The following is a 16,296-nucleotide window of genomic DNA, read 5'->3' on the forward strand; positions in this document are numbered from 1 at the left end:
TACTACGGACCCCCAAATCACATTCCAGACGCATTTCTAAGTCCAAAATCACCTAACGAAGCTAATGGAACCATCAGAATTCAAATCCGAGATCATTTACACATAAGTCAACATCCGGTTGACTTTTCCAACTTAAGCTTCTACTTTAGAGACTAAGTGTCTCAATCCACTCCGAAACCACTCTAGACCCGAACCAACTAACCCGGTATATCATAGATATAGCTGAAAAGAACAAAAGGAAGCAGAAATGGGAGAAACGGGGCTATAACTCTCGAAACGACCGGCCGGGTCATTACATACAAAATTCACATGATTTTGATATTAAATCTAAGATATATTGATGAAATATAGTTGGAAATTGATTAGAATCACTAACCCAATGTTTGTAGATAAAAATCCCCTCTCCAAATTGCCTCATGCCGAGTTTAAGATTCTAAAATGAGAGAATATGTTGAAAAATCCCGACTCACAGCCCTTTTGTCCAGCTGCAGCCTCAACAATTGTCGCAATTGCGACAAAGGCTTCGCAATTGCGACATTAGAGACCCCACTGTCACTTTCGCAATTGTGAGGCTAGTGCTCGCAATTGCCATAACAGAGCACCAGCAACACCAACAATTCCATTTTTAGTCCAAAACATTCCGAAACATGTCTGAAACTCATCCGAGCCCCCGGGGCTCCAAACCAACCATCTTCACAAGTCTAAAAACATCATACGAACTCGCTCGCGCAATCAAAACACAAAAAATAACATTTAAAACTACGAATCGGACACCAAAACGCATGAATTTCAAAGTAAATTTCAAGAACCTCTAAAATTGCAACTAAACGTCTGAATCCTATCAAATCAACTCCAAACGATACCAAATTTTGGAGACAAGTTCTAAATAACATAACAGACCAATTCCAAGTCAAAAAACCAATTACGATCCGGATAGCCAAAAGACAAACTACGGTCAAACTTTTCAATTTTAAATTGCCAAATTTCGGCAAAACAACACAAATCAACCTACGGACTTCCGAATTCGATTACGGGCATACGTCCAAGTCCAAAATTACGATACGAATCTATTAGAGCCATCAAAACACCGTTCTGGGGTCGTTTTCACAAAAGTCAACTATTGGTCAACATAAACCACTTAGGCTTCTAGCCAAGAATCAAAGGGTCCAAATCAAACCGAAGTCTTCGCGGAACGAAACTAATCAACCCCGTAAGTCATAAAACCATAAACACACATGTGTGAAATATCAAAAGGGGAAACGAGGCGCAATTATACAAATGACCGGTCAACTCGTTACACTATATCCAATTACACCCAAATTTAATTCATAGGTGGTTTTCTAAAGAGCTTTTAGTTTAGAGTGTAAATTTGAATCTTTCTCTATCTATTAAGGATAAATGTGTCATAACACATTTTTCTCTGCTTATCTACCCGAGCCTAACACTGAATACACCAAATAATTGGGAAGTAAATTAATTAAGAAAATACACATCGGGATTCAGGCAACAGCGAGAGAAGCCAGAAATCTGAAAGCTCCACTTTCGGAATTATCTCTAATCGGCATATTCTCCTTCATTCCCATTCACCGGAGAGGGCAATCAATCTTCTCCGATCTCGCACGCACACACAAACACGCACTTCTGCGTGTATCTAGATTTCCTCAAACTCGCCTTCTGTCAAACCCTAATTTCTCTCTTGCGATCTCTATACCTATACATACCTCTGTGTTACAGTGAAGAAGAATTTGAATTCAACTACAAAATCAATGATCAAAAGATGCGGTGACTTCTGAATTGAAGTCACGGAGAATGAGCTGTGGTGAAATCGCGACAACGATTTGTTGCTATTGAAATTGCTAGCAAACGCCATGTGGTTCTCCTTTTGGAGATCCAGAGATCGGTTCTCCTTGGATGAATTCAGGTAACTCGTTTTTTTCCTTATAAACTGAAATTAAGTGTAGTTGATTGAGTTAGGTATACTAGTGGATATATTTTAATCTTTGGAAGGGTGTAGAATCATGATGCTTGGATTAATGTATAGAATTCAAAAGCATTGATTTTAAAAGTGTATTTAAAGGTAATTACTAATGGATTATGGTTATGTGTAAAAGTCAAAGTGGTTTTAGAGTGTGGAGCTAACCTCACCTATTGACAATGAATGCAATAATGATTAGTTTTATTCTAATATTCAAAGTAACAGAATATATAACTTTAATCATTAAATCTAAAGCAATTACCACGGAATTCTTTAATTGTTGGTACGGGCCAGAATCCTTCTTGTACAAATAAGGATCGAATTTCTCACCAAATTCTTCCCATAAAGTAATTTTTGCTTTGACAGAACTACAACAGAAAGATGAATTGAGGAAGAGGCATTGAAACATAATAGGAAATGAAAGTTCTGGAGGATTTACAAATTAAAGGAACATAAAATGAAAGCGACTCACTAATCAGTAACAATTTGAATGTCCCTTTTTTTTCCACCTCGAGCCAGCAGTCTCCATGTCTCCAACACCGCACAAACAACCCACCACATCTACAAATGAAGAGCATAAAGTAGTTATTTCAGAATTACATGGATATTTAAAAAAAGATAGCAAAACATTATAATAAATATACCTGATAACACAGTGTTATTGTTCACCCTTGAGTCAATCATATCTGGTGTGATAAACTGAAATCCATTTATAGGAATACTAACAATATCTTCCTCAAGACTCTTGACGACAGTTTTAAGTAAGAAATTAATTTTAAAATTACTTTCAACAGGCCTATATCCACCACTACTTTCAACAACTTTGAAGTTCTTGATAATAGACAAAGAACCTTCAGTCAACTTATCCTTAAACTTGTTATATAGTTTCTTGTTGATTGTAGCATGTATCAAATTTTCCTGATACAAGTATTTTGAGATTAAAAGTCACAAAGAGAATCTACATATAAAAGATTAAAAATCATGTAGGTACCTTTTCGTCAATAAATATCATATCCAAGCCAATCAACTCTCCATTTTTCTTGGGATTAAAAGAATCCCACATTCTACAAATTCTAACCTTTATCAACCGATCATCCCTCCGAAGACCCAACTCTGAAAGAAAAGAGTATGTCATTCTAAGAAAATAAGGAAAAGCAAGAGAAAGCAAGCAAGTTACAGTATGAACAACATTCATCACCATCTATATATAGTCCATCAAAAAAGAGTATCAATAGGCACAAGATTAATCATCAATCTAATAATCAGAAATTAATACATATTAAATATCATTGTAATTAGAAATTATGAGGATGAATGGAGAATTATTAGGTGAAGATAGCTGGAAAAATCAAACGGCTATACCATGCCATGAACTGAAGAAAGGCTGGCAATTTTACCTTGGAGGAAGCTCTGACCTTTGAGGGAAGAGTTGCTCAGAATGTGGGGTAAGAGGAAACAAAACGTCTATCTGGACTTTTATTGTGAAAGGGTAAAACAAAACGGCTATTGGGCTTAATGTTTTGGGCTGTTTAGTAGCACTTATTATTTTGAGTAGTGGGCTAATAAAATATTATTAGAAATAAATGGAGTGAAGGAGTGAAATAACAGAAAAATTCAAAAAAATCAGAAAAAGATAAATGTGAAAGCTGGCTATACAGGGGTGTCACATCAGCTGGCAAATTCCCAACTTTATATATATATATATATATATATATATATATATATAGATTCCCAATAGGTGGGTGTGGCCCCTATTGAGGACAAGATGCGGGAAGCGTGACTTAGGTGGTTTGGTCATGTGAGGAGGAGAAGCACAGACGCACCGGTGAGGAGGTGTGGGAGGTTGACATTGGAGGGCCTACGGAGAGGTAGAGGTAGGCTAAAGAAGAGGTGGGGAGAGGTGATTAGGCAAGACATGGCGCAACTTTAGCTGACCGATACTCTTGATAGGAAGATATGGAGGTCGAGGATTAGGGTAGTAGAGTAGGTAGTCTAGAGTGTTCATAACAGTAGTACTGGCACACAGTCTCGCTTTCTGTTGTAGTGGGTTTTTATGACTAACCGGTGTTTTCTTTCATTGTTGATTACCGTACTGTCTTGTTGTTTTTATTCTGCTTTTATATGGCTTTTTGGTACTGTCCCTTTTTGTCTATATTTTCATTAATGTGGTGCTTATGCTTTCCTGAGTCGGGGTATATTGGAAACAACCTCTTTATCCTCACAAGGTAGGTGTAAGGTCTGCGTACACACTACCCTCCCCAGACCCCACGGTGTGGGATATTACTGGGTATGTTGTTGTTGTATTTATGAGGGATAGTCCAGATGTTCCCAAGTTGGGCCGGACGCCACTATTATAAAAAATAAAAAATTTAAAATATTTACTCACCACTAGTGAGTGGAAACTGCCCTCTATGTAGTCACAAGTAAGAAGAGCACTAAGATATGTGTTGGAAGCATAAATACTTAAATGCAAGTTGAACTTGAAGATCTTCTAGTTGTACGAACTTCACCTTGACATGGTAGAGCTAGCCGAGGCTTTATTGGATTTTATTCATTTTATTACAGATGAGTAATATAATCGAGGCGCTTTGCTCTTGTCGTCTACATTTGGCCCCATTTTGACTGAAAAATTGAATCAAATTTAGATGCTTTTATTTAATTAAGAAGAGGATAAGTGAATTGGCCACAATATTTGGTCAATTTGATGTTTTCTTATTATCTCCCGAGTTGGTTGAGCTTCTGTGTGTATTTTGTGATTGTGTTCTATCCTCCTAGTATTTATGATTTAGTTCTTGCAATGTTTTTCACATTTAACAATTTGTTTTTGATGAAGTAAGGTATTTCTTTAGAAAGGCATCAAGTAGATGCAATACTTACAAAATAAGAAGACAAAAATACAGAAAAACAAGAGTTTGTAAGCCCCTTTACGATGTGCTAAACTATAACTAAGGAGCTAACAAAGTTCAAAAGGTGGTCAGTGCTAATTACAGGGGTTAACTTTACCCAACTAAAAAGGGTGAACAAACAATTAGCTTTAAGTGTGTGATTTGGAGTTAAGATTCCATCAAAGCATCTTTGGTTCCTTTCATTCCACAAACTCCAAAAAATAACTGCAGGAATCATTAACCAGATCTCCTTGATGGCCTTATCAACTTCCCAAAGACTCCAGCTTGTGTATGCCTCTCTAATATACAATGACATGACCCCGTTCAAGCCGAAAAGACAAAAAAACATGTTACACAAATCAGTGGCAACTGGGCAATGCAAGAGCAGATGACTGACATTCTCTGAGCTTTCCTTACACATGTAGCATCTGTTGACCAGTTGAAAGCCTCTTCTATTGAGATTATCCTGTGTTCAGTAGGCTTCATATAGAGCAATCCAGCTGAAACAAATAACCTTGGTGGGTAGTTTGGTCTTCCATATTAGTCTCCATGGCCAAGGGTCTGAGTCAAATACCTGGTTCTGAGTACAGATGTGCTTACAGCATTCTTTCACTGTAAAGATGCCTTTGTTCTCCCACTTCTTAGTGTCAGGTAGATTCTCATCGATGGTGAAGACCTCCACTCTGGCTAACATGTCCATCAAGCTGTCCATTTCCCAATCTTGTATAGATCTTCTGAGGTGCACATCCCAAATATTGCCAGTTCTGTTCTGGGCAATTGAGGAATCCTTATCAAGGACAATCTGGAAAATGGTGGGGTATTCAAACATGAGTGGGGTGTTGCTGATCCATTTGTCTTTCCACAATTTGATATGTGCTCCATTCCTTGCTTTGTAGTGAACATTCTGGACAAATTCATGTCCAAGTTTGCTGATGTACTTCCATTGCCCAACCCCATAAGGTGCAATGGCAATTTTAGTGCTCCAATTATCTCTCTTCCCATGCTTGGCGTTGATTACCTCCTTCCAGAGGCTTGAATCACTTGTGTCATATCTCCATAACCATTTTATTAGCAAGCTTTTGTTGTGGATGGTTAAGTCTCTGATACCTAGACCTCCTTTGTATTTTGGTTGCATGACCTTGTTCCACTTTATCAGGTGGAACTTATGAGAGTTGCTGTTCCCCTCCCATAAGAAATTCCTCCTGATCTTGTCTAGTTGATTTAGCACCTTTTTGGGAATGGGGAACAAAGACATGTGATATGTAGGGATACTATCGAGCACACTATTTATGAGAGTTAACCTACCACCCATAAATAGATATTGCATCTGCCATGATGCTAATCTCTTCTCAAATTTCTCAATGACTCTATTCCATACCTCGCAACTCTTGAATTTAGCCCCCAATGGGAGACCTAGGTAGGTCGTAGGAAGTGCTCCAATTGTACAGCCCACGATACTAGACAACTCCTCTAAGTTTGGCACATTGTTTATCGGATAGATGATGCTTTTCAACTTGTTGACATGTAGCCCTGATAAAGCCTCAAATAGCAGAAAAGTCAGATTCAAGTATAGCATTCGAGATCTTTCTGCCTCACAGAAGATCAAAGTATCATCGACATACAACAGATGTGATACTTTGACAGTGTTCTCAGCATTTGAACCAACACTGAAACCCTGGATCCATTGCATTTGTCTGGCTTTTTCCAACATTTTGCTCCGTCCCTCCATGGCTAGGATGAAAAGGAAAGGCGAGAGTGGATCTCCCTGCCTTATCCCTTTTTGCGGAGAGAAAAAATCCACAGGTCCTCTGTTAACAATAATTGAGTATTTCACTGTTGAAATACTAAATCTGATCCACTTGATCCACTTTTCCCCAAATCCCATCTTCCTTAAAATAGAGATAAGGTAAGACCAATTAAGTTGATCAAAAGCCTTCTCAATATCTAGCTTGCACATAACCCTAGGTTCATCGCTTTTAATCCTCCAGTCTAGTACCTCATTGGCAATGAGAGCTGCATCAGTTATTTGTCTGTGTTTAATGAAGGCATTCTGATGGTTGAGACTAGCTTCCCAATTTCCTTCTTCAGCCTTTCTGCCAGTAACTTCGCTGTAATCTTGTAAATACTTCCAATGAGACTAATAGGCCTATAATCTCTGAGTTCAATTGCTCTTTTCTTTTTGGGGATCAGAGTGATGAAAGATGCATTACATGATCTCACCATGTAACACTGCTGGTGAAAGTGGTTGAGCACCCCATCACCTCTGGCTTGATAAAGTCCCATGTCTTTTGAAAGAAGGCCATACTAAATCCATCTGGACCGGGTGCTTTATCTGGAGCGCATGACTGGACAACGGCATGCACTTCTTGTTCCTCAAAAGTTTTTTCTAACATCTCCCGGTCTTCACTTGATAATCTGGCAACATCATCAAAATTAGCACTGGGCCTCTAGGTTTCACTCTCAGTGTACAAGTTCTGGTAATAGTTCAAAATCTCTTCTTTGATCACATCCTTATCATCTGATATTTCATTATCCACTTTGAGCTTGTCAATATTGTTGTTCCTCCTGTGTGAGTTTGCAATTGTTTGGAAGGATCTTGTGTTCCTGTCTCCTTCTTTGAGCCACAAACATCTTGATTTTTGCCTCCATGAGATTTCTTCAGCTTTAGCCAATTCCATTAGTTCCACTTTCAGGTTTACTACCATTTGCTTCTCAGCTTGTGTTAGAGCTCTGTTTTCTGTTGTCTGATCTAAAACTGAGAGCTCCTCCAAGGCCTTAGTTCTTTTTGCTTCCACTTTGCTATAGACATCTCTATTCCAATTGCTTATGTCCTTTTTTAAATTCCTCAATTTTTGTACTAGTATAAAATCTGTGCTGCCACTTATGAGGTAACTCTGCCACCACTCCTTCACCATGTCAATGAACCCTTTTTTTTGCAGCCACATGTTTTCGAACTTGAAATAAGAAGGTGGTGTGTCCCATTCCCCGCTCTCTAGCAGAAGAGGTTTGTGATCAGAGAGAGCTCTTGGGAGGGCCAACTGATTGATTGCTTTGAAGCTTTGATTCCACTCAGAGGATATAAGGAACCTATCAATCCTAGAGGCCTGTAAACAATCCTCCCCCCTTGCCCAAGTGTATTGTGCCCCTTGGAGAGGTAAATCTAATAGCTGCAGGTCCATAATAATATCTGAAAAATTCCTCATAGCCCTGGATCTTCTAGTGCAGTTGAGTCTTTCATTTTCGAATCTACATACATTAAAATCCCCTCCAACCACCCATTGGTCACTCCATATACCTCTAACAGCTCGTAGTTCATGCCACAATTCCTTCTTCTCTGCATTGGTGTGTGGACCATACACACCTGTGAAAGCCCATCTGAAACCTTCTTGTAAACTTTCAAGAAAGCATGTGATTGAGAAAGCTGCCTTGGTGAAAATCATTACATTTCCAAAACCTTCTGTCCCACATAACTACAATACCACCCCTGGTTCCAGATGCCTTCAATTCTGCCCATTCAACCCATCTATTCCCCCATATTTGATAAAACATACTTGCAGGAATGTCTTCCATTTTGGTTTCCTGAAGACACACAATGTCTGCTCTCCATTCTCGAACTAATGAGTCGAGAGTGTTCCTTTTATTCTTGTCATTAAATCCCCTTAATGTTCCAACTGAGAACTTTGACTTTCATCTGGGTGTTGCTTTGTAGTACCTGCCCCTACCACTTCTACTGCCGCCATCATTGTTGATACCACAGATAAAGTTTTGCACTTCTGCTTCCCCTTTCCTTCTTCTTACTTGCTGATTCCCCTTTACTTTGCATCTGAGCCTGACGTCTCTGATCCATTCTCATAATTAATTCAAAAATCTTATGTTCAAAACCAGTTACATTTATCCCAAAAGCTTTGCAAGATTTTCCTATTACTAATTTGGTCCATCTCGAGGTCTCAATGACTGCAGGTTGCTGAATTTCTTGCAATTGCCGATGCTAATCATCATGCCAGGCTAACAACATGTCATTATAAGAAGAAGATGAATAATCAGTGACTGAGCATGCTGAAGTTGTTGAGGCAACATCTGACCATTTTAAACTGTGGGGAAAGCCCCTATGGTTGTTGATGAAGTTGTCAGCTTCGTCGTCCGCATCTTCATCCACTTCAGAATGATTAATAGTTGTTGTGAGAAGGCACGGGAAAAAATATGTTATTGATATTGGATGATAAATACAATACAAGAGGTCCCTATTTATAGCTATAACTAACCCTTCCCCTCAAGCCGGTGCATACACATCATATGTACCGAGCTTGTTACACATGTAACTAATACGAGAGTCAGTAAGAGACTTAGTGAAAATATCTGCTAGTTGATCATTTGACTTTACAAACTTTGTAACAATATCTCCTGAAAGTATTTTTTCTCTGACAAAGTGACAGTCGATCTCAATGTGTTTAGTCCTCTCATGGAACACCGGATTTGACGCAATATGAAGAGCAGCTTGGTTATCACACACTAGTTCCATTTTGCTGATTTCTCCGAACTTTAACTCCTTGAGCAACTGCTTGACCCAAACTAACTCACACGTCGCCATAGCCATGGCCCGATATTCGGCTTCGGCGCTAGATCGAGCAACTACATTCTGTTTCTTGCTCTTCCACGAGACCAAATTACCTCCTACTAGAACACAATATCCAGACGTAGAACGTCTATCAAAAGGTGATCCTGCCCAATCAACATCTGTGTACCCAACAATCTGCTCGTGGCCTCGATCCTCGAATAGTAATCCTTTGCCTGGAGCTGACTTTATATACCGAAGAATGCGAACAACTGCATCCCAGTGACTATCACAGGAGAATCCATAAACTGACTTACAACACTCACCGGAAAAGAAATGTCAGGTCTAGTCACTGTGAGGTAATTCAATTTGCCAACCAACCTCCTATATCTCGTAGGGTCTCTAAGAGGCTCCCCTGTCCAGGCAGAAGCTTAGCATTCGGATCCATAGGAGAGTCAATAGGTTTGCAACCCATCATTCCAGTCTCCTCAAGAATGTCTAAGGCATACTTCCGCTGTGAAATAACAATACCTGAGCTAGACTGAGCGACCTCAATATCTAGAAAATACTTCAATCTGCCCAGATCCTTATTCTGGAAGTGCTGAAAGAGATGTTGCTTCAGATTAGTAATACCATCCTGATCATTATCAGTAATAACAATATCATCAACATAAACCACTAGATAAATACACAGATTAGGAGCAGAATGTCGATAGAACACAGAGTGATCAGCCTCACTACGAGTCATGCCGAACTCCTGAATAATTGTGCTGAACTTACCAACCCAAGCTCGAGGGGACTGTTTCAAACCATATAGTGGCCTGCACAATTTGCACACACAACCATTAAACTCCCCCTGAGCAACAAAACCAGGTGGTTGCTCCATATAAACTTCTTCCTCAAGATCACCGTGGAGAAAAGCATTCTTAATGTCTAACTGATAAAGAGGCCAATGACGTACAACAGCCATGGACAAAAAGAGACGAACAGATGCTACTTTAGCCACGGGAGAGAAAGTATCACTATAATCAAGCCCAAAAATCTGAGTATATCCTTTTGCAACAAGACGAGCCTTAAGCCGATCAACCTGGCCATCCGAGCCGACTTTGACTGCATAAACCCAACGACAACCAACAGTAGACTTACCTGCAGGAAGAGGAACAAGCTTCCAAGTGCCACTCGCATGTAAAGCAGACATCTCGTCAATCATAGCATGTCGCCATCTTGGATGAGATAGTGCCTCACCTGTAGACTTAGGGATAGAAACAGTGGACAGAGAAGATATAAAGGCATAATGAGGTGACGACAGACGATGATAACTTAAACCGACATAGTGGGGATTATGATTAAGTGTGGATCGTACACCTTTGCGGAGTGCAATTGGTTGACTAAGAGGAGACAAATCCGCAGTAGATGCAGAATCTAATGCGGGGCGTGAATCACCTGGGCCTGATGCTGGATGTGGACGACGATGATAAGTCAAGAGTGGTGGAGTTGCAGAAAGTTGAACTGGATTATGTGGAGGAACTGGAGCTATAGGTGGTGGAGCTACAACCGGAGCTGTAGGTGGTACAACCGAAACTATAGGTGGTGGAGCTACAACTGGAGCTGTAGGTGGTGGAGCTGGAGTGACTGAATCTCCAAAAGATGAAACTGGTAGTACCTCAGAAATATCTAAGAGATGACCTGAACCTGTGAAGTATGATTGGGTTTCAAAGAAGGTAACATCAGCGGACATAAGGTACCGCTGGAGGTCAGGAGAGTAGCATCGATACCCTTTTTGTGTTCTCGAGAAACCCAGAAATACGCACTTAAGAGTACGAGAAGCTAACTTATCTGTTCCTGGAGTAAGGTTATGGACAAAACAAGTGCTTCCAAAGATACGAGGTGGAAGAGAGAACAAAGGTAAGTGGGGAAACATGACAGAGAATGGAACTTGGTTCTGGATAGCTTAAGATGACATACGATTAATAAGATAGCAAGATGTAAGAACTGCACCCCCCCAAAAAATGCAACGGAGAATGAGATTGTATGAGTAGGGTACGAGCAGTTTCAATAAGATGTCTATTCTTTCTTTCAGCTACCCCATTTTGTTGAGATGTGTACGGACAAGATGTTTGATGAATAATCCCATGAGATTTCATAAACTGCTGAAATGGGAAGACAAATACTCTCGGGCATTATCACTACGAAATGTGCGAATAGAAACCCCAAATTGATTTTGAATTTCAGCGTGGAAGGTCTGGAAAATAGAAAATAGCTTAGATCGATTTTTTATCAAAAATATCCTAGTGCACCTGGAATAATCATCAATGAAACTGACAAAGTAGCGGAATCCCAAGGTGGAACTGACTCGACTAGGACCCCAAACATCTGAATGGACTAAAGTAAAAGGTGACTCTGCTCGATTCTCAAGACGCCGAGGGAAATGGGAGCGGGTATGCTTACCGAGCTGACATGACTCACACTCTAGAGCTGACAAGTGAGATAAACATGATACCATTTTCTGAAGTTTTGACAAACTGGGATGTCCCAACCGTTTATGTAATAAATCTGGTGAATCAGTAACAGGGCAAGTTTTAGAAGGAAGACAAGATGTGAGTCCATGTGATTTAGCAAGGATAAGGTAATAAAGCCCGTTTGATTCACGCCCGGTACCAATGATCCGCCCGTACTGCGTTCCTGTATAAAAATATGGTCATCAAGAAATAAAACAACGCATTTAAGTGATTTGGCTAAGCGACTAACATCTATGAGATTAAAAGGATTATTGGGAACATAAAGGACTGAATCTAAAGGTAAGGAAGGAAGTGGGCTTGCTTGACCTATTGCAGTTGCCATGGTTTGAGACTCATTGGCCATTGTGACTTTTGGAAGAGATTGAGAATACGAAATAGTAGTGAAAAGAGATTTGTTACTAGAAATATGATCTGATGCACCTGAATCAATGACCCAAGACTCAGAGGATGAAGATTAGGAGAAACAAGTCACGCTATTACCTGTTTGAATAACATAAGCTATTTTAGAAGATGTCTGCTTACATGCTTTATACCTAAGGAACTCAATATACTCTGCTAAAGAAACCATCCGACTATTCAAAGCATCGGTTCCCATGTCGCTACAATTTGTAGTAGTAGGGTTAACTTTAAATAGTGAAAATATGTAACTCCTGTGAGAAAACTGAAGAAACGGCTTGAAAAACACTGTTTACAACAGGAAAACAGAGCATTGTTTTGTGCCGAAAACACTGTTCACGCCGGAAATACTGCAGCTCGCCAGAAAATTCCAAAGTTGTCGGAATTTGTCGTAACCAGGATGGATAGACTCGGAATTCCTTTGCGAGCAAGCTGTCATGAAGAAATGTTTTCAAAAAATGGCCGGAAAGGTCACTGTTCACGTCGGAAAAATATAAAAGTGGTCGGAATTTGATTTGAATTAGATGGGTAGGCTCGGAATTTTGAGGAGAGCACACTGTCCTGAAGAAGCTTCGCGAAAAAATAGCCGGAACCCTCGCCGGAAAAGTTGTTGCCGGCGCGTGGAGGTGCGTGGCGGTTTTTCTGCCGGATAAAATTTCAGGGGTTGGTCGTCGGAGGGTGATCTACCTCGTGGTGGTGTTGGTTTTAGCACAACACTGACAGAAAGTGACTTTCACTTAGACAAGCCTTAGGTCACCGGAAAAATTGCACGATGACTAAGTTCTTTCTTCCCGGTTAACGCTGGAATGACGCACATCGATCTTTTCTCACTAATGCTCTGATACCATGTGAGAAGGAACGAGAGAAAATATGTTATTGATATTGGATGATAAATACAATACAAGAGGTTCCTATTTATAGTTATACACTACAAGGAGATATTACTCCTCTTCCAATGTGGGACAAGACTACACTATACATATCTGTAAACTAACAGTTGTTGCATGCAGTGACTGTGCGATGATGATGGTGTTATCGACTTGGGGTTGATGCAGAATTTGTGATGGAGAGGCATTGGTAGTATACAGAGGCTTTTAGGTCCATATTGAAAACAGATATCTGGTGCAGCTGTTCTAGGTCTCCACTCCTGTAAGGGCTTAGTTATAAGCTTTGTATGGGCCTTCTTTGTTGGGCCTTTGGAATAAAATGGGACTACGGAAGCTGGGCCCAAGTTTAATTTCTCCTTGCCCTTAATTAAACCATTTACCTTGGTGGTATCTTTTGAGACCCGGCCCGGATGGTTTGAATTAAAAGTGTTCTGCAGCCACCTGTCTACCCACGTGCTTCGAATAGACAGATTCTTCAACCCCCAAACTCGATGTACCCACTGTTCTTTTGACTGACGAGCACCCTGCGTCTTCTTCTCCGGCAAGTTTAAAGACTAGGATTGGCTTTGGGGTGGCGGTAACATCTTTTAGATCTGAAAATTCGTACCTCCAGTGCTCCACATCGAGCTCAATCTTCTCTGGGCATTTACAATCAGAGATGTTGACACAAATTCTCGCCCAATAATGATGACTTCGATGCTTTGTATCCTCATCAATACCTATGAAACCACCGCAGAGATCCCCAATTGTTTTGAAGGTATCAAGTGACCACGCATGGAGAGGAATCCCAAAAGCTTTGACCCATTTATGCTCAGATCTCTTGGATTTCTGCCTGGCCAACTCGGTTCCTGTTAAAGGTGACCACCACTGTAAAGTTAGACGTCGTCCATTCCAGAACCATTCACCAGCCTGAACTCTCACGACTTCTTGTCTCGATGGTAACTCAAACAGAAATTGGTTGTGGGAGAAGAGGGGTAACTTTCATGCCAGCACAAATCTTCCATCTATTCAAGAACCATTTTTGAATCACCTCCTGATTTGGGTTGTGATTAAAAGAATCATTGAAAGTTCCAACCAAGCATCTCGATAAAAACTGGTGATTGCTATCTTCTGTTGCTGGGTTGACCTTGATCACCTTATCAACCACCGTCGCTGGGAATTTCGCTAACTCCGGCCATTGGGCAATTTTGGCGGTATCGATATAAGACTTCGTCTGAGGAGTGTTAGAATGCTTGAATCTATTTGTTGTATGCTTCCCGAGAAAATGTAAAATTTTCCCAGCTATGTCTCCCCATCCCCTGTTGTCTGGTTCAGGAACTATTACTGCTGATTTCCTAATCCCCTGCAATGTTTCAATACGCATGTAACGGCCATACATATTGAAGTTCTGAAAGGCTATGTAGATGTATGCATGTGACTTCCTCCCCCATCGTCTGTAGTTGTTCCCTGTTCTCTTTGATGCTTGATTAAGAACATCACAAACCCATCTAAGGTTTTCTTCATCGATTTTAATCCTGCTTGAAAATCTTCTGCCTCTTTCAATCAACACAAACCACCCTTCACCGTAGTCTATAAGTTCGAAAGATTTTTCACCTGAAATGAAAAAGATTTTGTTTTCCATTGTACTTTAAAAGAAGTCGGAGTGTAAACGGAAAGAAATATTGCCGGAGCATGTTACAAAGAGAGAGAGAGATATAGTTGGCACATTTCCCAAGTCAGTACTTTAACGTAAATTGTTAAATCTACACATTTAACAATTTTGCTCGGAAGAGAGGGAGTTGCTGTTACTCATTTATTGTCTCTTTTTGTCTTCTTGAGCCGCCCCTCTACTCCTCCGGGGCAGGGATAAAGTCTGCGTACACGTATCCTCCCCAGACTCCATTTGTGGAATTTCACTGGATTGTTGTTATTGTTGTTGCTCGGAAGAGAGGGAATATGAGGAAATATCATTTGGCTATAGAGTTCCACTTCGTTTCTCTTGGTAAATTCATAGAACTCTAATCAGGAGAAATCTCCCAATTATTGATAGAGAAAGAGTTTAAATCTGAGATGATACTACCAAATTTTTTGAGCAGTAATAATGAGTTGATTTATAGCCACCCAAATGTATATAGCTTGTTTTAGACTACAAGACTCAAAAGTCTTTTTTTCTTTCATAAATCCATGCCAAATCATATACCGCAAGGACAGAGAGAGTACTTTGGGTTAAGTACAAACAAACCACAATGGACTCATGACATAATAATTATGTAATCTGGTATTTTTCATATAATCAAATAATATTTTTGATTGTTAAAAGTGGTATATTGAAGATTAGCAGCAAGAAGATGCTGAAAAATGTACAAGATAGCTACATCACGAATTATGTAATGAGCCTAAAAGGTATCATTTTTTTCGATAGGTACAATCTTTTATTAAACTAGTACCAAGATGGTACAGATTCTATAGAAACAGGCACAAAACAAGCCTGAGGCACTTTCACCGTTCATACTACATGTTCCCCCCTAAAAGATACAACAACAACAACAAGCTCAGTAATTTCTTACAAGTGGGGTCTGGGGAGGGTAAGATGTACGCAGTCTTACCCCTACCCTGGAAGGGCAGAGAGGATGTTTCCGATAGACCCTCGGCTAGAGATCGGATGAAAAAAAAGTAATGACCCTTAAAAGATACAGAAAGTCCAAATACTAGTCCATCCTATCTAGAGTACTACGTAACATCAAAAATATAAATTCTTGATACATTTGTTTTTGACTCTAGGAATCTGTAGCCTCCTCCTCTCCAAGCGTGCCTTGATTCTTTTCAGCCAAACAGTCCACAATATACAATTGGGAATAGTCCTCTGTATCTGCTTCAAATTCCTTTTAACTCTTTGAGACTGCCAGACTTCCAGAAAGCTATTGATCTTCTGTGGTATACCTAGAGATACACCCTTAAGGAAAAGCTCCCAACATTGTCTTGAAAATTTGCAATGTAGGAAAAGATGCTCAATTGTTTCCTGCTCAATGTTGTAAAAAAAGCACATCCTACACAAGGAAAAGCCTCTCCTTTGCAAATTGTCCTGAGCCTAAAGGGTCAATCA

The 16,296-nt window shown here is 40.0% G+C and overlaps 1 protein-coding gene and 1 long non-coding RNA gene across 6 annotated transcripts in view; one reads left to right on the plus strand and one right to left on the minus strand.

Annotated features, from left to right (window-relative positions):
• Positions 1-1,448: 1,448 nt before the first annotated feature.
• LOC104113532 (protein TRANSPARENT TESTA 9) overlaps positions 1,449-16,296 on the plus strand; it is a 50,685-nt gene continuing 35,837 nt past the window's right edge. For all 3 annotated transcript variants that reach the window (XM_070187990.1, XM_070187988.1, XM_070187989.1), the window contains exon 1: positions 1,449-1,921. Coding sequence is in view for 2 of the 3 variants with exons in the window: in XM_070187988.1 (XP_070044089.1) it covers positions 1,869-1,921 (53 nt within the window). In the remaining variant the exon portion in view is untranslated. The remainder of the gene's footprint in view (positions 1,922-16,296) is intronic.
• LOC104085611 (uncharacterized) lies at positions 2,275-3,459 on the minus strand. 3 transcript variants are annotated; one of them, XR_011411836.1, is made up of 4 exons: positions 3,438-3,459; positions 3,373-3,407; positions 2,967-3,088; positions 2,275-2,893 (listed from the first exon to the last, which is right to left on the minus strand). It is a non-coding gene; the product is annotated as an uncharacterized lncRNA (long non-coding RNA). The 3 variants fall into 3 exon arrangements; XR_011411837.1 differs by lacking the exons at positions 3,373-3,407; positions 3,438-3,459 and having other exon boundaries at positions 2,275-2,343; positions 2,448-2,893; positions 2,967-3,363; XR_011411835.1 differs by lacking the exons at positions 3,373-3,407; positions 3,438-3,459 and having other exon boundaries at positions 2,967-3,365.

The sequence above is a fragment of the Nicotiana tomentosiformis genome, chromosome 11, assembly GCF_000390325.3.
Source record: "Nicotiana tomentosiformis chromosome 11, ASM39032v3, whole genome shotgun sequence".
Classification (NCBI taxonomy): domain Eukaryota; kingdom Viridiplantae; phylum Streptophyta; class Magnoliopsida; order Solanales; family Solanaceae; genus Nicotiana; species Nicotiana tomentosiformis.